General features: G+C 33.1%; 1 protein-coding gene across 2 annotated transcripts; it reads left to right on the forward strand.

Moving 5' to 3' along the window:
- Nucleotides 1-1,250: 1,250 nt before the first annotated feature.
- LOC148628745 (uncharacterized) lies at nucleotides 1,251-22,149 on the forward strand. Of its 2 annotated transcripts, none has more exons than XM_088593873.1 (13): nucleotides 1,251-1,325; nucleotides 4,627-5,968; nucleotides 6,504-6,609; nucleotides 9,019-9,179; nucleotides 9,687-9,738; nucleotides 10,200-10,284; nucleotides 11,755-11,823; nucleotides 13,414-13,473; nucleotides 13,911-13,958; nucleotides 17,123-17,242; nucleotides 18,050-18,151; nucleotides 19,107-19,207; nucleotides 19,544-22,149. In XM_088593873.1, the coding sequence occupies exons 2-13, from the start codon at nucleotides 4,630-4,632 to the stop codon at nucleotides 19,698-19,700; spliced, it is 2,400 nt and encodes a 799-aa protein (XP_088449999.1). In that variant the 5' UTR covers nucleotides 1,251-1,325; nucleotides 4,627-4,629; the 3' UTR covers nucleotides 19,701-22,149. The 2 variants fall into 2 exon arrangements, with proteins under 2 accessions (XP_088449999.1, XP_088450010.1); XM_088593884.1 differs by having other exon boundaries at nucleotides 1,259-1,506.
- The last annotated feature ends 284 nt before the right edge of the window (nucleotides 22,150-22,433 follow it).

The raw sequence follows: 22,433 nt of genomic DNA on the forward strand, positions 1-22,433 counted from the left end.
TAAAAATAATAATTAAAAAATAAAATAAAATAAATAAAATAAAATTGACAATAATGAACTATTGAATATTTTATTACAAGCAGTGATAATTGGGGGTTTTACGGTCTTTACTATCCTTACTTATCTCGCACAATCGCCCCTTGCAGGCATTGTGTTGGTAGATGTCTGTTAGTAGTTGGAGCCCAGCCTCTGGGAAACCTGACCGAAGAACTCGGTCTGAGGATGTCCTACTAGTGACTGGGTTTCTCTGTTGACGCTTTGGCCTACTCCCAGACCCCTAGTCCGAATTTCCTCTGATCTGCAACCCTTTTCTTTTTAATTTGGATATTGATATGTCGGGTTTCAAATAAAAAAGAAGAGGGTTGCAGAGTCAGAGGAAATTCGGACTACCAGACCCCACGTGTTTCCGAGGCGATACCACACCAACTGTTTGGGAGTACGTCAACGTGTAGAGTGTTCACAAACAGTGGTACTGCTAAGGGGGTTTTTAACGTCCTTGACTACCCTGTCAGGTCTCCCACGGACGGATACAAACAGTCCCGATTGGTGGTTTTTAAGGTCTTGACTGTCCTTACGGATCTCGCACGACCGCCCCTTACAGGGATTGTGTTACATGTAGTAGATGTCTGTTAGTAGTTGGAGGTGGCGAAGCCCAGCCTTCGGGAACTCAGTCAGAGTATGTCCTACTAGCGGCAGGGGTGTGCTCTGTTGACGCTCTGGCATACTCCCAGACCCCACGTTGGTCCGAGAGCTTTTCCCCACTCTGTTTAGGAGTACGTCAACGTGAAGAGTGATACAAACAGTGGATGAAGTACTCTTAATATATACACTCCCTGCTTAGGCACCAACCATTTTTATACTGGGGACTGTGATTAAAAAAAAAGTTATTCTAAATTTGAGCATTTTTTTTACTCAGCCATGGGCTGAAAAAAAATGTGTGAGTGAATATTCTTCACATTACTTAATTTTTTTTAGCTCCAGCTGTTGCTGAAAACTCCCACTCAGAAGAAAATGGTCTGCCTTAGCTTACACGTTTTTTAGAGGACGTTCTTTTCCGCGTTTGAATCCATTAACATTTAAAGTGCATGTGGGTTTTCGATCATCATTTCACTTGAAAGTCTTTTTATATCGACGCTTCATCAATCGGTACGAGTATATTTGTTTATAGCAACCTCGAACCTTTGCCTCGAACTTTTATAAAAATGCAGATCTCATGTTTTCTCGCACTTGTTCCATCAATATATTGGTCACGTGACTTCAACGAGATTAACTCCATGCCGATGGACGAAGAAAGAAGGAAAACATCCGATTTATTTTAACGGAGGGTACTGAAGATGATGCTTAATTTTCTGATATGAGATTTTCCATTGAAAAAATATAGCCTGAACTATCTATAGAAACGACTGTGTTAATTGACAGGGCTACCGTGTTCGGTCAAAATAGTAATCAATATAAGGAAAACATATTTTGACAGATCTTCTCAAGGAACTGATTTCGCGGAAAAATGTAAAGCATTTTGATCTGAATTTCGTTTGTTTTTTTTTGTGCAAACCACTCAGTTAAATCATTTAAACCTTGTCGTTGTCACCTTCAAAGCTGACGGTTTTCTTGTATTGCCCTGCAGTCCAGCTGGTTTCAATAATCTACAAAATAACATCAATAAATATCAGTGCGACTGTGAGTGTTCCACCCGACCCCCCCCCCCTCCTCCCCCCACCCCGGAGCTTGATACTGTATAATCTGTACCCAGTTGTTGTCTTCTCTATCATGACAGTAAGGAAATATAAAACTTCTGTAAATATATACTTACTCCTTGCTAAAACATTTGTATAGAAATGTTAATTACTTTTGCATACTTTCTTACTGAATAAATTGAACCATGTCATAATTTATTATATTTTTAAACTTAATAGAATTTAGGCTGCTGTTCGCCATCTACTATAAAGCATCATTGTCCCCTTTAGTGTCCATTACGTTAAAGGTCCATTGCCATACTATAGTATTGGTAGTTTACATCAGGGGTTAGTAAGAATATTGTGAAAATACATAAGGTTGTAGCTGTTGATATCCTCAGGGCTGTAACCAGTTGAATAGTCCCTCTCATGCTAAATTTCTGAGTAGATGCAGTTCATAGGTGTTAACCTTCGAAATCTCCAAAGGGAGGGATCTCCCTCGCAAATTTTTATCAAAGCAGATTTGCAGGGGTATTATTTCACCCGACATACTTTATGTTTAGCAATAGAATGTATTTCAACTTAAATCCAATTCTACTGTGATACCTTCTCATGACATACATGTACCTCCCCCTCTATTAATATGAAAGTCTTTATCACAGGTTTGTGATCACTTTGTTTTGTTAGTAGTTGAAATGCTTCATTACAATTTCAAGCTGAAAAAGATTACTTATCTCCAAATATTGTCTTCCATGCAAATTCTAGGAGTCAAAAATTTTCTTATACCGTTTCCGAAAAAAATAAATTGTCTAAAATTAACAAATCTCAGAAATTTGTTGACTTAAAAATTTGTCGCCGTTATTCTCTTAACGGTGTTTTACTTGGACAAAGTGTTTTCTCAAAGGATTTTGGGTGTTTTCATTAACAAAGGTAAACTAGCAACTCGGATTCCACTAAAAACTAAACACCCGCCAAGTGATGACTACAGTCTTGTAGCACCATGCATAATCTTGTTCCAGAGCTTATTATAAGAAGTCTAGCGATACAAAAAGTCTGCGTAGTTACGGCAAGCTCTGGCATAACGTATGAGCTGTGATATGAAAACACCATACGCAGGTGCTGAAGGGGTGTTGCCACAGATGGAAGGAAAATTGACATTACGGAATGAAAATTCATTACGTTTGTCGTATAGTTTGGTCAATAATTTTTCTTTGCAATCGATCTCTAAGTGTAGCTCAAGATATGAGACTTACTTCACAGTGTCTGTAGGATCTGTTATCTCAATTTCTTTTGGGTAGATGAGATCTATCAAATCCCTGAAACTAGGATTGTTTAACGATAATATGTCATCTATATAGCGAAAACTGAGATTAAAGGTTCTTGCTAAACGATGTTCCTTCTTTTGTATCAGATAAACTACAAAGTTATAAGAGTGAGAAATATGTCAGCAAGTAGAGGAGCACAATTTGTTCCCATTGGAATACTGACCATTTATTGAAAAATGCGTCTATCACACTGGACAAATTTTTATCAAAGCAGATTTGCAGGGGTATTATTTCACCCGACATACTTTATGTTTAACAATAGAATGTATTTCAACTTTAACTAATTCTACTGTGATACCTTCTCATGACATACATGTACCTCCCCCTCTATTATTATGAAAGTCTTTATCACAGGTTTGTGATCACTTTGTTTTGTTAGTAGTTGAAGTGCTTCATTACAATTTCAAGCTGAAAAAGATTACTTAAGACAGAAGAAATTTCTGATTCAAGTGGATAAATCGGTAGCAGGTCGATCACACCCATGGTTTTTCTGTCCCCAAGTTGATCTGTCCCCTCTAATAATTATATTATTATATAAATTTATGTGGACATAATTTATGACACTTTCAAGGTAAGTATCTAAATTGAAGAAATTATTAGGTTTTGTATATTTATTCAGATATAAAGACACGGTTTACATGCTGTTTCATTTACACATGTATACGTTCACAAAAATCTTGATTCAAAACAAGAAAATGGAAAGCAATAACCTTTTATTACTTAGATTGACTAATTAGTTTTCCTTTTGTAATGTAATAATCAGGTAATTACTGGTTTCTGCTGTTATCTGTACTCATAATTATATTTTATTAACTATAATCTGGGAAATAACAGGTTGGTTAGTTGTACTATACACCAAATATGACAAAAATACTGTTGTTTTTCAGTACTTGGGAGTATCATTTCACCCCTAGTGTTAACATTATGCAAAGCCTCATTTAACGGATAATGGAGAATATCCGCAGGCCATGTGCATCACTCTCCATGTACTACAATTTTTGCTGTCCTTTTAGCATTTAGTATAACAATGGTTGAATGAGGGTGAATCATTTTAGAAATAAAGCTTAAGAGTAACAATTCAAGTCATCAGATATTATGTTGTACTTCACAGTTTTGATTAGACTCTCATAATTTTTGGAGTTGTCCAAGATTTTGACTTGTGAAATTGACACATTAAAGTTAAACTGTATATACTTTACTATGATTTCAAAACTGTTTTATTTGAATGAAAATATGCCACTAACAGTAAATTTCAAAAGCATGAATAGAGAAAAGTTTCAGGTATTACTACTAATTTTTTAATAATTTCACTTCCTGAAATACATGTAGTTGCTGTTATTGAACCATGATATGGAAGAGGACCCAAAACACTAGTTCATGGTTAGGATTTGGATTGGTTAAATTGTCAAAAACACAATCTCATATCTACTTGGGTGTCTAGGTTTTTTTTTGTATAAAAATGACTGCATTTTACTATTGAGGTCTTCCGATTTTAATGCTTTCGAGCAACCTCATTATATTTCTATTCAACATGGTGATTTTTATGTACATGTTTACCAAAGAACATGGAAATACTATTATGTGATGAGATTTTTCTTTTGATTATTTTCTGTTAAACCTATTTGCAGGAGATGGCAGAGGCCAGGAAAGTCAAGTCTGAAGACTTACCACCAACATCAGCTGGATTTGATCTTAGCCATCAGACCTTGCCTAATTTTAGTCCATGGACACAGTTCAGTGGTATGCCAATGCATCATCAAAATGCACAGGAACAATCTGGTGTCTTCAACTGGGATGCTTTGACTCCACCCAGCAGTCCATCAACATATGATCCAGCTATTGACAGTACACAAATGAACAAAGATTTCCTTACCAATATTCAAAATTTGTTGTCTGTAAATGCTAATCCTACCCCATTTCAGCCTGATGTGAGATTGCCTGAGGTTTCACAAAATGGAAATTTAAGTATGTCTGATGCTAGCCTTGAAGGGAGAGATATTTACTCAGACACCTTTAGTAGTTGGAACTCTTTTTCACAACACTTTGATCCCTTTGATTCTACATCTGTTATAACAAGGGCTAATAATGACAGCCCGGATACCACTAGCCCTAGTAGTACAGACTCACAGCCTATTAACAATAACAAAATGTCATATTCAGATGTTGCTAAAACATTACAAAGGAAGCCAATGCAACCAACTAAAGAAAAGGAAGATGCTGAAGCAGCCAAGAAGAAAGCTCCAGGATCATTTCCAGCTCCAAAACCTTTTAAGCCTATTGTTAGAAAGCCCTATTTCACAAGACAGGGTTCAAAAGGTCATCTGAACAGACATCATGATGACATGGAATCCAATGTGACACCAAATTCAAAGTATGGTTTGGACCAATTTGATGAATTTGCTGTCAGCCAAGAACAGAGGAGCAACAGCACTGAAAGTATTCCTAAAGTATTGAGTAGGAAAGGCAGCACCAGCAGTGTTAGCAGTGGAACTAGTGGGATCGAAGAAATTCATCTCACCAAACCTGCCTCCAATAGTTACTCAATGAAAGCAGATGCCATGGATGACATTAAGCTTTCAGGTAAGACATCTGAACCTACCCAGCCCAGCAAACCCTTCTTTGATGCCAGGAGAATATTTCAATCCAAAAATTCCAAAAAATCATCTTCATCTAAGCCACCGCAAGACAACACAACTGTCCTCAACAATGGCAAAGTTGGTTCCAAGACCTCATCCTCAGCACAAAAGAAATCTACAGATAATATCTATATAAACAATGATTTGAGTGATTCAAATAAAAGAAGCAATTCTCAACGGAAAGAAAGTGAAAGTAGAAAACATGACAATTGTGTACAAAATGGCAAAGTAGAGAAAAAAGTGAAATCATCAGCTGATGATAGTGGTAGTGGAAGGAGGAAAGATAATAAAAGACATTTGCCTTTACAGTCTCCATTTGATCAAGAGTATATTGGTAAGAATAAAAAAAAATTACTTTGTTGACAAAGAACATGAGCATTGCTGCATTCCTTAATTATTTGTATGCTAGTGAATGTACTGCTACATCAGATTTGCACTTCTAAAAATTCGTGCTGTATTGTACATTCTATTTTGGTTTTATTTAAACTATAAAAGTATTTATAATACATTTATTAGAAACTTATTTCGAATCAATGGTACATTGTAAATTATTTATGACATTAATATAGTTCACACATATGGTATTAGTTACAGTAGAACGACTTACGTGTAAATTATATAAGTGAATATAATGCAGTTTTTTTACAACATATATCTACTTTAAACATGTATTGTTGTGAATGGGGACAATTATCATATTACTTGTTATAAAATACACATAAAGTAATGTTAAGGGTAGTTGAAGCTGTTAAATACTTGACACAAGATGTCAGTGTTAAAGTATTTATCAATACTGTAGCTGTACATGTTCAGTAAAATTACATGTAAAAGTATAATCAATATGTTTTACTTCCTTATTTCTATTTCAGATGAGTGGATAAATTTCCTGTTTGAGAAGTCCAAAGCTTTTGTATCTTTCATTTGGTCAGGGTTTATTACTGGGTTGTTACTGTTGTTTGGCCTCATTGCCTACCTGTAAGTAACAACATAACACTTTTTTCTAAGTACATGTACTTATACATGTCCATATTGGTTAAGAATCACCTTGTCCTTCAATCATTTTGTCCAAATTTGGTTGCAATTATCTTAGCTCCCAATGTATGGATTTATTTTAAATTTTGTTTATGGCTTTATCTAGACAGGACATATACAGTAAGGGATTTTGGTTGCAGTCCGATATTAACTTTCTGTTTTGCAGGACTTTTCACTACATGGGATGATAGAGAAAATTTTCATAACAAAAATTGTGGCTATGATTTGATGGATTTATTTCAAATGTAGTGAGTGGCTTTATATAGATGGGGTATAAGTTGTAAGCAATTTTGGTTTCTGTCCAATATAAACTGCCCATATGAATGGGGGTGTACCTAGCGTAACAATACATGGGGGTACATCATGTTAGAGCATTGTCAATGTTTTTATATCAAAAGAGTAACCAATACAGTTTTATACTTGCAAACTGTTTATGTTTTCAATGATGTTTCTACAGTTAAACATGCCTCCCTTTAGAAACTGATAACCAGTCTGAACCAGACACCTTTTAAAAGTCCCTATAATATATATGTATGATAATATCAGTCTGAATGTTTTTTGAACCTGGTATACATAACACATGTCTTATGCAAATAAATTCTATGATTCACTGTTGGTTTAAGAGCAGTTTCATTGAATTTAAAGTATAACTGATGTAAATTGACCTGACTGTTGACGGCCAGCCACTGGTTGACTCGTCTTAGGCCATTCAATAGTTGCACCAGACCATATCTAGTTAATACAGATGAGTTAAACTTTATTTGGTATATAGAACCGTGATTTGTATTATCTACAGTGGGCTAACTCATTGCCACAAATTCTCCAAAAGAGGAAGAAAAAATGTGCTCTATTTCACTTTTGTTGATATTGCTTTTTGAATGTTTTCAATATTTCATAATGCTAACTAAATGTTTTTCGATATCTTAACATTGAATTGTAACATTTAAAAAAAAATCCATTTCATTAATGTCTTCCCTATATCCACCTATGGTTGTTCACTACAGTTTTGCTACCTGTCAGCAATTCAATAACAGCGTTATAGCTAGGATTTGAAAATAGAGGGGCGCAGGGAAGAAGGCACTTTAACGTGTAGCATGTTTTTTTTTCAACAAAAAAGGGACATTGATTTTGTATGTTTGTGTCAAGTCAGTAATTTGTATTCTTATTACTTACCTGCCAACTTTTGAAAATGAAGGTCGCATCATAATTTGCAAACTGAGTCAATTTGACTGCATGATTAATATATGCATGACACCCTTATTGTATTGAAAGACCTTTCTCAGATGACCAATGCTTTTAGAAATTTAACACTTAAATATGGAGGTGATGAAGCTGAACATGTATTACTGAAGCCTTAAGATCCCTAGGAAAGAGTTAAGTGTTCAGTGTTGATATGATCAGATTGTTGTGTGGACAAGATTGGTTGATGTTCTTGCAGTGAGGTAGCATGTTAACTCATAGTGGTAATAAAGGCATTCATGACATACTATGCTCCAATTAAATATCAAAATCTTATGTAAGTAGAAGGAATATTATTGCCTATAACTATTGTAATTACAACTTATGGAAAATGTCCTTTACTGTTGCAGATATAGAAAATTTAAAAAATATTGAAATCAAAAGGGAGGTAACTGACATTTTGAATAAACAAACATGTGCAACATGCAATTGTTTACACCAGTAGTTCTACAAAATTTAGACCTGTTAACGCAAAAATATTTGTAAAATTAATTGTGCAGTAAAAATTAATTATTAACCAATGATTGGCTGTCCATAAAATTGCTATAGATCCAATCAAGATTCATTTTCTACTTGTCAATCATTATCCGATAACCCTGGTCAGCTGATTGTTCACTGATAATTACCTGAGGTTTACCTGACGGTTAATTACGACAGGATGTGGTTAATGAAGGTGACACTTCTTAATTGGCTTGGGGTAATTTATTAACGAGTGAAAATGGCCACTCAGATAATTGTAATTGGGCACTAAACGTGTACTCAATAGGGGCAGAGGGGTACGGGCGTGATAGGGGCGGGGTGCGGCGACCCTCCATTTTGCTGTAGCTAGGACACTGAACATAATCAGCTCTGTGACATCAATTAACCCTGGATATTCATAAATTTGAATGGTCTTTACATACCTGAAAGATAATTTAAGGACTTCAAAATCTGCTGAAATTATCCTAGTAATATACATGTACATGTGTATGTATATGTTAAATGACCCAAATATTGAACACATTACTCTGCCAGATGTATCTTTGTCTTATAGTTATTGAATATTAGGATTGTACATGTAGCTTTATTTGATACTTACATGTACATGTAGTCATGACTTTCATTTATTTTCAGAGTCAGTAATTCAGTGCATTATGTGATATGGAGTTGGGAAAAGGTCTCTCACTTTGTCAAAACAAGAATACTGAAAAAATATTTTAAAGGATTTTTTAAAGATTCTGCTACTGACAGAATAAAACTTGGTTTAGGAGAAAATATATCTCTACCTTCAACAGGTGAGAATATTTCTGAGCATTTGTATACAGATTATCAACTACATTGTTTACATTGTATTGTGTCAAAATTGAACATGTTGAGGTCAAGGCACTATACTATTTTGCACATGCTGTACACCTAAAAGACGAATGTATTTAGTGCATACATGTACACCCAAAAGACTTAAGTAAAAAGCACAAATAGTAATGATTGATTAATTTGTTCCTTTATACAAAGATTAACAAATAATGACCTGTAAACAGCTTGCTTGATTTAGTGACCATATTTGATCTTCTGACCTAGCATTCTATAAGTTAGTTCTCTTGGATGTACAGAGTTTTTTAATTAATTTTTATAAACACTATAAACAAAATTTGAAAATCAATGATTGCTGCTGTGAAATAAATGTGTCTGAAAACATCGTTAAGAAAATATATTTGACAAGAAAAATGTTTGTTTATTTAGACTTATAAAATGTTCACACTTAAATGAATTGATGATAGTGTAACATGTACATTTAATTACAGGTTCAGAGGCCATGCAGCGACTTCTGGCTTGTAAAGGGAAAGATCCTTATAGGTAATGTGATAGATTGACATCTCTTGCTTTGCAAGTGATTTTTTTGTTACAAAATTTTCCAGACTTTAAATTTCAGAAATCATATTGACCTTTTTTCAATTTCTGGTAATATACATGTAGAAAGGGATGGATGAAAATGTCATGAGATGGGCATAATTATTTAATCCTCATTAGAAGTTACAAAAATTGTTGACTAGTTCAGTGGAAATGACATAACACAATGTTTTCATGGACAACAATCCTACACATAACAAAGAATGATAAGTATGGTACATTATCTGTATGATGGTAGAAAAAGTTTATAGTTCATTTTAACATAGAGTGAAGGTTGAGAGTCCAAAGTTTGAGCCTAAGTACTATCCCTCCATGCAGGTTCAGTCCCATCACAATTTCTTCAGTATTTTTTATTCCATGTGTATATTTCTTATTTAAATTGTTTGCAATTATTTTTTTGATTGCAGTATTTTAGGCTTACGGTGTGATTGTTCTGATGATGATATACGGAAATATTACAGAAAACAGGCCATCCTGGTTCATCCTGATAAAGTAAGGTTAATTGAACTTTGTTGCCTTAATGTTATATACACAACATTTTGCAATGAACTGATTCTTGGACGGGTTGCACTTTTGCAAATCAGTTTATAGAATGGTGAATGTCAGGCAGGCAGTAGGGAAAATGTTTTTGTAACATATCTATCAGCAACTATAGCTTCATTATGATGTCCTATATTGTTGGATGGATTTTCAGGTCTGTCCCACTTCTAGTATCTGTTTACGGCAACTCAGCCATTTCTGTCTTTGACAAATTTTTCACTATTTTTCATGGTGGAATATAGTTATTAATGGATGTTCAAGATAGCCTTCTTGATTGAATAGTTTTTCTTTTACATTTATATTAAGGCAATTTCTTTGTGCTATTTCATATGAATTTTTTAGACTCAATGTGGACAGTGTTCAAAATTCAGACACTTCTGTTTTTCATTCTAAACACTCTCTGGGTTTTTGATCCTTCAGGACCACAATACCTTATGTCACTAGTTCATGCCTAAATATAGTCGAAATGTAATTTTTTTCTATCAATCAGTACCTTATACATATTTTACTTGCAATTATTCATATAAAGATATTCTATTATTTCTGCAAAATTGAGATCAAGTTTTCAAATCAACTGAAGATTTGAGGGTCTCTTTTTGACCTTGAAAGATGTTAAGCAATAAAAAATTCATTTAGGGAATTTAATTTTTGCAGTAATATATCAACAAACATAAACATAAAACATAAAAAAAAGCATTTTTTTTTTATAACACACTTATCCCTCAAAATTTTCATTATATCATTGATATTTAATTATTAATATACAGGAAGTGAAGAGGAGTGATTTTAATAAGTAAAATTGGTGGAAACAATCTAATTGATTTACAGCAATGTGTCTAGTTTTGGAAAATCTTATCTTAATCAAGGAGATAATTTTTTTAAGCTGAAATGGTTTTTTTTAGTATAATTACAGTGTAGGATAAATACTCAGTTAAAAAAATTATGAATGTAAATGTAAATTAACTTTTTAACAGGATAACAAATTTGGGAAAAAGTGAAATGGAATTGTGTTAAGTTGGTTACTGTCTAACCATTGCTTACAGTTTGTACTTCAGAAATCAATAGTCCAGAAAATTTCAGATATTAGTCATTCTTGATTCAGGTCAAAGTGGACGGTAAAACCTGAAAATAGTATGTCATCACAGGACCGAATGTCCTGAAAAAAAAAAATGAACCTTTGGAAAGACTGAGATTGACATTCAGTTTCTATACAATAGGAAAAAATAGTTCTAAATAATATGGGAAACACGAATGTATGGGTACAGTTCTATTTTACATCATGTAATCTTTGAAAGTTTGTTCATGCTACAATTTTTGCTAGAATCAAATACCTCCAGTTCTAACAGCACTTTGATTACTGTAAATGTAATGATAAGAACACTGTGTGTTTGCAAGATATTCAGTATATACATGTATTTTCAGAATAAGCAACCTGGTGCAGAAGAAGCATTCAAGGTCTTAGGAAGGGCTTTTAAACTTATAGGATCCACAGTAAGTTAATTCATTAGACAGGATGTTGTTGAAATATGTCTAAATGTAGCCTTACTTAAAAACTAGCTCCTAAATAACAAATCCTGACGTTGAATAAAAACATAATTTGAATTTCTCTATATCTACATCATTACATTACCGTACTTATTAGCCTATAAGTTAGATTTTTGGGACTAAATATTTAACTACTGGAAGGGTTCAGACTTATAGATGAGATCTAGCCTATGAACCAAATATTTCAGCTTGAAAATGTCTGAAGCTTTATAATTGACATGAGCATGACACCAACATTGAATAGCCAGATTGGTGCTATTTACCCAAATGTTAAATTGTAAACATCAGTTTTAGAAAGACTGTCTTTATGTTCTACCTTTTATGGCTAAAATATGATGCAGCAAAAGAATACTTGCTGTTTAATCTTTATTTTTTCACCACACTGGTCTTATATGATTTTATTCGTATGTTTCACCTATCCATTTTGTGTATTGGATTTTTACCCTTGTACACTCACATAGCCAAAAACCCAAAGGTGTAATAGAAACATGACCCAATAATGTACTATAATTAGTTACAAATGTAATCAATATTTTATTGATTGTGAAAATTCTTTTTATGAATTTCTTTTTCCTTAAGATAAAACCCCTTAAATTATTGAAATATCTTCCATAATGAGTTGTTAGAGTAGCATGAACTTTCTGTTTATTATTGTTGTGACCTATATTTATGATTTTAATTTGGGTTATTGGTTGTACCAAAATTAGAATGAGTGGAAAATGGCTGTATTAAAACAATTAACATGGCTTGTCGATCAAGAATTTAATTACTTACTACTACAATAACTCTGGCTTGTAATTATTTATTTCAACATTTATTGAAGTGATCAAAACAAACAGATATACTAATTGTAATTAAGGAATGTTAGTGACGCAGCAGTCAGAAATCAGTCTGACTTATAGTAGGTTCCGGAAATTTTTGACTGAAACAGGGGGTTCCGACTTATAGGTGGATCGACTTATACTCGAGTATGGACAGTAATGTGTGATTCTTTGGAGTTGTTTCCCTTGAGGTGATTTTATTCTAAGGTCTTATGCTGCTTAAAATTTAGGAACTATTCAATGTTCAAATGAAAATGACTCATAGAACTTCCATGTTTCATCAGAGATTTCAATATAGGTAACATTTTTCTACTTAATTTCATTATGTCTTTGGGAAAGTAAAAAAAAATATAAAAACAGAAATCTTTTTGTGGGTCATTATTTTATTAATAATCAGAAACAGACTTGAATAGGAACAAAAAATCAAACACCCACTTTTCTCATGCAAGATTGGAAAATCTCAGACACCCTTGAGTAATTTATAGTAGTTCTTAACTCACTAGAGCCTTGTAAAGAGAACAATTAAATCCTGCCCTCAGGTTTATGAGATTTCCCTATCTTGTGCAGGTGTTAGATTCTTGATATCCATTATAGCCTAACAACCCTCGTTTTTTCTCATGATAGCATTAGTTTAGATGATATTCATCCTGTTACAAATTAATTTTTTTTATTAATAGTGCAAGGTCCCTACAACAAAGATATTTTACTTTTACAGGACCTTAGGCAGAAATATGACACTGAATTCAAACAGGCAGATGAAGCTGAAGTTGCTATGGTAAGATTATACAATTATAACAGTGCTCTGATGTTAGTTGTGGGCTATTCTAGAATTCATTGTCAAGGGGGTCTTGAGGCATCTCTATTAAAATTTGGTGAATGAGTTATAAGATAGTTAGCCTTAACAATGAATGAAAATAATTGTATGGATAGTGGGGTCAAATAAAAAGTGTCTCCGAACCCCCCACACCTTTATTTCTGGAATAGCCCTTAGTAAGAGGTTTTTAATCTTGTTTTTCTTTTCATGATAATGACTTTCTTGAACATGTGTAAAAGTTTTATGGTTATGTTCTGAACATTTTTGGTCATGTGTTGTCTACTGTTGCATTGTAAATGTAAATAGGGTAACAATGTATTGGTAGAAGTTTGGATGATGATTTACTTGATATTGTTATATTTCTGTAAAGTAATGTATATTTTATCATTCTTTTGCAGAAGGAATTCAATGATTTGTTGACGAAACTACAAGAAAAAATGCAGGAGGTATGTTTTAATACTGGGAGGTTCTGAATTTTAAATTTTGATTTTCTCAGATCTGGAATCAGTTTCACTGAAATAGATAGTGTAAAGTTATTCCTTGATAATGATGTCACAACAGGAAATAGCATTACATACAATAAATTTTTATCTCGCCTGGCTATAGGCCATGGGAACTATTGCCATCACTTAGCATCTGCGTCGTTAACAACTTTTCAAACAACTTCTCCTCTGAAACTACTGAATGAATTAAGATGAAACTTTTATTTTTATTCCTTTGGGTATCATGCACAAAATGAGTGTTCGGATTTTTGATATGTCAAAAAAACATATTTATCTGTTACTAACAATAGAACATGGGGGTCAGACAGCAGTTTTTCTTATATATCTCCAAACATGTTACGTTGAACCAAATTCTGACACTGCGGAAAGTGTTCAGCATGATGAGATCTATCTTCGGTCTTTTTTTGGTGAAAATCTGTTCACCCATTGGAGTTAGTGCCCTCTTTAGCTCATCTGGCCAAAAGCCAAGTGAGCTTATGCCATCACTTTGCGTCCGTTGTCGTGGTTGTGGACAAATTTTTAAAAATCTTCTCCTCTGAAACTACTGGACTGACAGGTTTTAAACTTTGCATGATTGTTCCTTAGGGTATTCTGCACAAAAAGACTGTTTGGGATTTTTGATCCATGAAAAAACATGGCCGCTGTTACTAAAAATAGAACATAGGGGTCAGATTGCCGTTTTTTCAAACAACACAAAAACCTTTGCCTTTAGCAAATTTCTGGCATCCAGTAAAATTGTTCAGTATCATGAGATGGACCTATGCCGAAAATTTTCAAAACGATTGATCATCTGATGTAGGAGTTGACATCTGATGTAGGAGTTGACGGCCCCTGAAACAGTTTTTTTTGCATTTTTTGCATGTGCGACTTTGAAAATCTTCTCGAAACCCATTGCACAGAATTCAATGAAAGTTGGCATTTATGTTCCTTAGGGTATCCCACACAAAATGACTGTTGGGATTGTTGATTCATGAAAAAACATTGCCACCGCTACTAAAAATAGAACATAGAGGTCAGAAGGCAGTTTTTTGCAAGTAACTCAAAAATCGTTGCTTTTACCAAATTTTTGGTATTTGGGTAAAATTGTTAAGCATCATGAGAAGGACCTATGCCGAAATTTTCAAAACCATTCATTGACTAATGTAGGAGTTACGACCCCTGAAACAGTTTTTTTGTTGTTTTTTTTTCACATGTACAACTTCTTCTCTAAAACCATTTATGATCATTGAATGAAAATAAGCATGATAGTTCTTTAGTGTATTGTGCTCAAAATGACTGTTGTGATTTTTTATCCATGAATAGATATGGCTGCTTATATTAAAAATGGAACTTAGGGGTCATAAGACAGGTTTTTGAAAAATATTAAAAAATTGTTGCCTTTAGGAAAATTCTGGTTCAGGTCATAAAAATGATACGAAAAGCATTTCCTGCATTTGACAATTAAGTTGATTTTAACTTAGCCTGTCTCATTCCTCATGTTTTTCAAATAAGCAAATGGTTAACCAGGTGAGCAATTCAGGCTCTCTTGAGCCTCTAGTTTGACATTTTTTTGCGGTTTTTGATGTTATTACTCTCAAAAATCTTATCATGAAAAATTGCTGTACAGAATTCAATAAAAGTAGGTATGATTGTTTCTTCTTAGGGTATCCTGCACAAAATGACCGTTTTTTAGATTTTTGATCCATGGTAAAACATGGCTGACATTCCTAGAAATAGAACATATGTGTCAGACAGCAGTTTTTTGTATACATCTCCTAAACCGTTAGATTTAACCAAATTCTGATGGAGTGTAATATTGTTAACCATCAGAAAACAAACATATGCTAAAATTTTCGAAATGATTCCTTGCCTGTTGTAGAAGTGATGGCCCCTGAAACAGATTTTTTGTTGTTTTTCATGTCTGCAACTTTGAAAATCTGAACCATGGGACAAATGTTATTGAAAGTTGGCATAAAAGTTTTTCATTTAAAATTGTTCATGGTAAAACAAACATGGCAGTCATTACTGAAAATAGAACATAGGTTTCAAAGTGCTTTTTTTTGTTATTTTTTTTGTCAACTATAGAAGTATAATGGAGATGAAAGCTATCATAAGATAAACATGATATTCTCAGTTGACCAGTAGTATTGAAATTTTCTTAGGCAGCCATTTTCAAAATGTGACTTTTCACCAGTAGGATTCTAATGATTTTTGGATTCTTTAACCAACACTGGCTTCTAAGTTGAATGGTGATGATGAAAGTTTGTTCTGGACGACCATTTTCCCACTGATTTTTATACTTCCTTTGATTTCAACAATATTTGATTTATATAGTGACATGGTCTCCTGTGTTGAATGTGAGGATGAAAATGTTGTATAGCCATTGTTGAACTTCATTTTATGTTCTTTTTCAGCAAATGTATACTGGGCTAATGCCCCCTCAGACCAGATGGAATAACAGGGCATGGGGGACCCTTGCGATATTTTTCCCAGAGGTTATGAAACACTTAGAAGTCAATTCTAACATTTTACAGTGCCTTAGAGATACTCAGTTGAACTTACAGCATTCATCAATGTATGCTCTTTTGCAGCAATTTTTTTGTCAAACATGGAAACAAAACATGATATCTTTACTTACTTAGTTAATAGGGCATGATTTGTGAGGTGAAGGATTCAGGCTTTTCGAGAGCCTCTTGTTTAATTATGACTTCTGTGAAATGGACTGATGAAAGTAGTGCAAGACATATAGTGACTTTCTGTTATCATCTTCATGGTTATGGTGTATCCATCAACACCATTATAACTGATTTATTCAACGGGTCATAGTTTTCCTTTCCTTTTTTGTCTACCCTGGACTTGACTTTTTATGAGCAACTCGGCGGGTGTTTCTAGAAAAGCAGAGGATGCTTACCCTACCGGTGCACCTGGTCCATGCTCCCAGTTTTTAGTGGAGTCCGAGTTGCTCATTTACTTTTGTTACTTTGTATGTATGATTTTAGTTACTTTATGTTCTTTGTTGTGTATGTCTTTTTTCCATGTCTGGTCTTTGTCCCTGGATTACATTCTTTTGATTACCGCTATAACCTTGGTTCCCTTGATTACTCTTTCAATTTTTGCTTTTTTTGTAGGCTGCCAATATGATGCGTTGTGATAACTGTGGAGGAAAACATCGTAGAGTTTATATAGATAGGCCTTGGTATAGTGCCAGGTTTTGTAAACGATGTAATGTTAGACATTCAGCTAAAGAGGTATGTATATTTATGTTGTGTTTAATTGAAGGCCGTTCTCCAATAATTTACCTGTCATTTACAATATGACTATGAGTTTTTGGCTAGTTTACTTAAGAGAAAATGTTGAATTGGTATTATAGATTGCACATGAACTTTTTTTATATCTTTAATGACATTGTCATGTATACAGTTAAAATTGAAGCTTGTGCAATTATTCAGCTTAGAATTTATAAATAGCCACATGCTTTTAGGTAGGGTTGAGTGAATTTTTACCATAGTCAGTTTTGATTGGTACAGTATCAGATATTAATATCTGATGGACACCTTCATTAAAATTAATTTATGGTCAGGTGAGATGACTGATAAAGAATCTTTTTGGCATTGTTATAGGCTTCAGACACCTGTGTGGTCACGCGGTGCTCAACTGACCATAGCGTGTTTACTGCTAATTACCTTGTATATTTTTATAGGATGCCGTAAATGACCTCGGGGCACACACGTTTCCTGTCGTAATTGATTTTTAATCCTCAAATTTAAGTTTATAGCACAGCGCTGGTAGCAAGATAGTGCAGCGCTTAATAACGATAGTGCTGTAAAGCGCAGCGCTTTAAGGGCCTGGGGAGAACACTTAAGTCATAAACCAATTTTATGAGGTTGAGGTTAAGGTCATCATTACTAAAAATGTATTTTTGGTTAGACAGGAACCTTAAGCATTGCTATTATTTTCACTTTTAATTTAACTTGGCAACAATTTAAATCACAAAATGATGATGTCATGAATTTCCCCATCACCTTGCTCATTTAGTTATCAATTATACTTTGTAGGGAGATGTTTGGGCTGAGACTACAATGTTTGGTTTCCTATGGCATTACTATGCATGTATGGAAGGCAAGATATATGATATAACTGAATGGGTTGCTTGTAAAGTAAGTACTCATATCTCTATTCCTGTATAGATAAATTTACAGGTTTGGAAGCAAATTGGAAATTATAATGTTAGAAATATTAAAAAAAAAAAAATTCTGTATTTCTTTTGAAAGTTGTCCGTATAAAATTATTTGTAAGGACTAATTTAACACTTACAAATTTTGTGAAATCATCTACAGTATAATATTGATGTAAGAAATATAGAATCTACTATGATAACGAGTTGATTATGGAATTTCTCACATCGAGTGAAATAAATTTTATAGTTTTAAATGCAAAGCTTGCAGAGCTATTCTAACTATAAAATTTATTTCACGAGATTTGAGAAATTCATAATCAACAAGCTTTGAGTGTAGATTCTGTTTCTCTAATGCCCTAAAAACGTCAAAAATACCCAAAAATGAAAAGCAAGCGAAACATTATTATTCCAATTTGTAGGAAACATGTTGATATCACACAAATGCAAACATTCCAAAAAAAAGAAACAAGACGATTTCAAAGTTTTTTTTACTTCAAGTCTTCCCCAGTCCCTTCATAATTCTTATTTAAGGTATGAAAACACCAAAATTATTTCATTTAAGTGAAATATAACTACAATGGCAATCGAGGCGATTCAAGATGGAGTCCAAGACAATTGATTTCTAAGCCAATCGAACTCTAAGAACAAAAAAGTCACTAGTGATGAGAACATTTTTTTCCACACCGGTCGTGGTATGAAATTTGAAGCAAAATTAGAGAAATTTAATTTACCAAATCTGAGATCAATTTGAATTTTTCATGTGTCCAAAAGCATTACATTTATGTCAGTGCATAAAAGAACAGGTATTGTTTATTGTTTCATTATGAAAATGAAAGTCAGTTGATATTAAATCTATTTTCTGTTGATGCTACAAGTAAACGTATGTACTTGGAAAGGAGGAGGTATTTTATAGATTTTTTTTTTACCCATTGTAGAAAGATTTCTTTAAACATATGCAGGCCAGTGCTCATCATGTGTTCTACAGAATAGCTACTGAAGGGAATAGGGGTGGTGGAGGTCAGCAGGGGAGGACTGGGTAAGAGATTTGTATAAATAAAATAATATCTATGAGAATTTATCTACTTTGATATATTTTAAAGACAGTAGCATTCATATTTAGTTCTATTTTCTCAAAATGGTCTTCAGCTGTTCAGTTGCAGTATTAATTGCAACAAACATTACATTTGTTACAAAATAAGTAAACTTGTGGTAAGACTTGTGAAATTTGTCAAAAACTGAAAGCATATTTAATATAAAAAAAACCAAAAAAAAACCTGACATTTTTGGTTTCTAGTTTTAAATGCAAAGACTAATTTCTTTGTCTCATTTTTGAGTAAAGCGACCAGTTCTTACTTTACATTTTTTCCAACAGGGAAGCAGATCTAGAAGACTTTATCAATAATCTTTTCCAACAAGCAATGCATACAGATGGTAACAGTCAATGGCAGCCACCTCAACCTCCTCCTCAGACCAGTCAACAATCCTCAGCCTCTGGGAAGAAAACAAGGAGAAGGAAGAAAAAACACTAGATTTATTGTGCCCCTTCCATGATTTGTATGATATATTACAAGCATGCCATTTTATTTTATATATTTCTTTTAACTGAAGTATGTTGCTTTCCGATGTTATGGTGTAACCCTGTCAGTGAACGAAGTTTTAAATATTGACTGGTCTAACTTGATCTCAGTTGTTTAAGGGCTTTATTATCAGTCATTTATTGCTCTTCACGTTCAATTTTGTTGTTGTTGCAATTTCCTCAGTTTCCCTTCATTTTGTAAAATCTTCAGCAAAAAAAAAAGACTTTTATTACAGAAAGAAACAATAACTGAACTTTAATCTGGCTAATGTGATCTTTAAGCTATATGAAACATTACTGCTTCGTTAAGTTTCTGAAAGAATAGGGGGTTTGTCTGTCAGAGCAGCCATTGGGCAGAGTGGTTAATAATAGGAACTTTTAAATTTAATAGTCATCCTTTTCTTATACCATTTTAATGACAGGGATAATACTGATTCTTGATATTGTTACCTCTATATGGTGAGTAAAGCCTGTATTGTCCCTCTATTATTAGGAATTACAACCAGCATATTTCTGAAATAGATTGTTCTAAGTTATTGTAATGTGTAATGTCGTTTAATAGTTATCTCAGCGCACTTGTATACAGATTTATCATGAGCATTTTGTTCCATGCAGCTCAAGCATTTTGAAGTACTTTGTATTTCTAAAATATGCTCTTTAATGTTGATATTGAACTGAAATATTTTTCTGGATTGAAATTGATTCAGTGATTCACTTACTGCTTAATGCTGTTTAAAATATTCTTTTTAATATCACATTTATTAGTAAACCACTGAAACTAATATTGAGTTTGAACTGAAATAAGATGACTTTTTCAAACTTTTGATTATATTCTATTCATGTTGGGTTTTCTGAAGGTTAACATAGATGATCTGTGTCAGATCAAACTAAAAGAAAGCACTTCTAGTGATAAAATAGCCAACCACTGAATTCGTGATTTGATTACATCCATAAAAGTTATCATATGTTTAGTTGCAGAAAGCTAAGGTCATGGGTGACAAACATTGATTTGATTAAGGAGATAACTTTAATTGCAATGTCTTCTCATTAGTAACTAACCCTTTAAACTTTACATGGGAATGGCTATGGTTTATTACATTGAATAAAACAGTTCCTGCCTCAGTTACTTTAATGTAGGGAAGGCCAGCTCTATTCCCTGAAGTTAAATGTTCTACATGGTATAATAGTTGAATGACATGTTAAATTCAATATCAATTATTTTGTTCAATGATGAAGTTGTACCTTCAAGGTATGGAAGAAACCCTCATACCAATAGCAATGATTTCCTTAATGTATTTTTGTTGTTAGTAACAATATGATACAAAGTATCTGTTGTTATTTTGTTGTTGTTGCTGTATTTACTTGGCATACCTCATGGTTTGGGGCACAACTTTATAATAGACATATAAAGCTAATTTTTTAGTATATTGTACAATAAATCCTGGCTATGGTGACTTCAGTTAGTCCAAATGATGGCTCATATATACTTGAAAGTATGTCATACTATGCTTTGACAGTCAGTTTTTTGTTAAAGACTTGCTTGTCTCTTGAAAGGTCATTTTAGTTTTAAAGAAGAAAGGAGTTACTGCGGTGTAGATTTATGGTTCAAATCACGTTTTCACTGTTGAATAAAACTGAGTTTTTATAGTAATATCACTTGAAAAAAATATTGTATACACAGTAAAACTTGTGTAATCAGACAAAACAGTCTAGAATCCTGTTTAATCTGACATAAGTGGAAAATTAATGATTTGTCTTCTATGGAGATTGAAATTTCTTCTAATTCTTTTGTTTTGTCAGCACTCTCATTGTATATGTTGGTTCTATTAGACAATAAAAAAGTCTGGCATGAATGTCCTTTTTACTATAGAAATACTTGAGTGATGGGGGACATGGAATACTGTTCTCTTATCAAACAATATTTCTTTTCTAATGTGTGGCCCCAAAAAGTGTTGTATTAAGTGGATATACAACTGTACCTCTAATATAGAATACGACATATTGTTCATATTCTCACTGTTGACAAGTGCTTGCTGATAATGCTATCGATAATAGTTCAAAACATTAATGATTTAAAAGATTTTTAGTAGGTTTGGTTAAAGAAAAGTTTTACTGTGTATATCTAGAGTTTAAGAATTGCTAGAAATCTATATTAACATAGTACTTCAAGTATATGTAGCTGTTGGACTAAATTATGCTTTTAAAAGGTCAGATATTGGATCAGTATTTTGTCATGTTTGTTTGCTTTCTGACTGGTTTAATAAGCAAGTACTTATTTTATGTTGTTTTCATCGTATATATATGTTAATATACTAAAGACACATTATGCCTGAAAAACAGCATTTTGCATATCATGTTCTAGGTTTATTAAATTTTCTGACAGTAAAAATTTACAAAAAAAATATGTTTTTTTTATGTAGCAATGGATCCTGAGATTTAGCCCAATTCTAAAGAAAAACGTAACACATTTTATAGTTTACCAAACAAATCTAATGAAAATATAAATTGTAATACTGCAACATTTTCATTTTCAGGAAACAAAAAAAAAAAAGGGAACAAGATTTTTTAGGTGTGTTATTTGTTCAACTTATCCATTTCTCATAATTTAGTTGGCAACTTGAAAACAATAAATAATACATGTACCTGCCAAATCAGTAATTATAGATTTTTTTGACATGGATATGTG

This window comes from Perna viridis, chromosome 1 (genome assembly GCF_037379345.1).
Source record: "Perna viridis isolate PV_CMFRI_1.1 ecotype Kerala chromosome 1, ASM3737934v1, whole genome shotgun sequence".
NCBI lineage: Eukaryota > Metazoa > Mollusca > Bivalvia > Mytilida > Mytilidae > Perna > Perna viridis.

Bases quoted from the DNA above. Each gene is read 5' to 3' on its own strand.
- LOC148628745 (XM_088593873.1), top strand. From the start codon at position 4,630: ATGGCAGAGGCCAGGAAAGTCAAGTCTGAAGACTTACCACCAACATCA. The intron at 11,824-13,413 runs GTAAGTTAATTC...TTACTTTTACAG, and splicing joins TTAAACTTATAGGATCCACA to GACCTTAGGCAGAAATATGA. The intron at 17,243-18,049 runs GTATGTATATTT...TATACTTTGTAG, and splicing joins TTAGACATTCAGCTAAAGAG to GGAGATGTTTGGGCTGAGAC.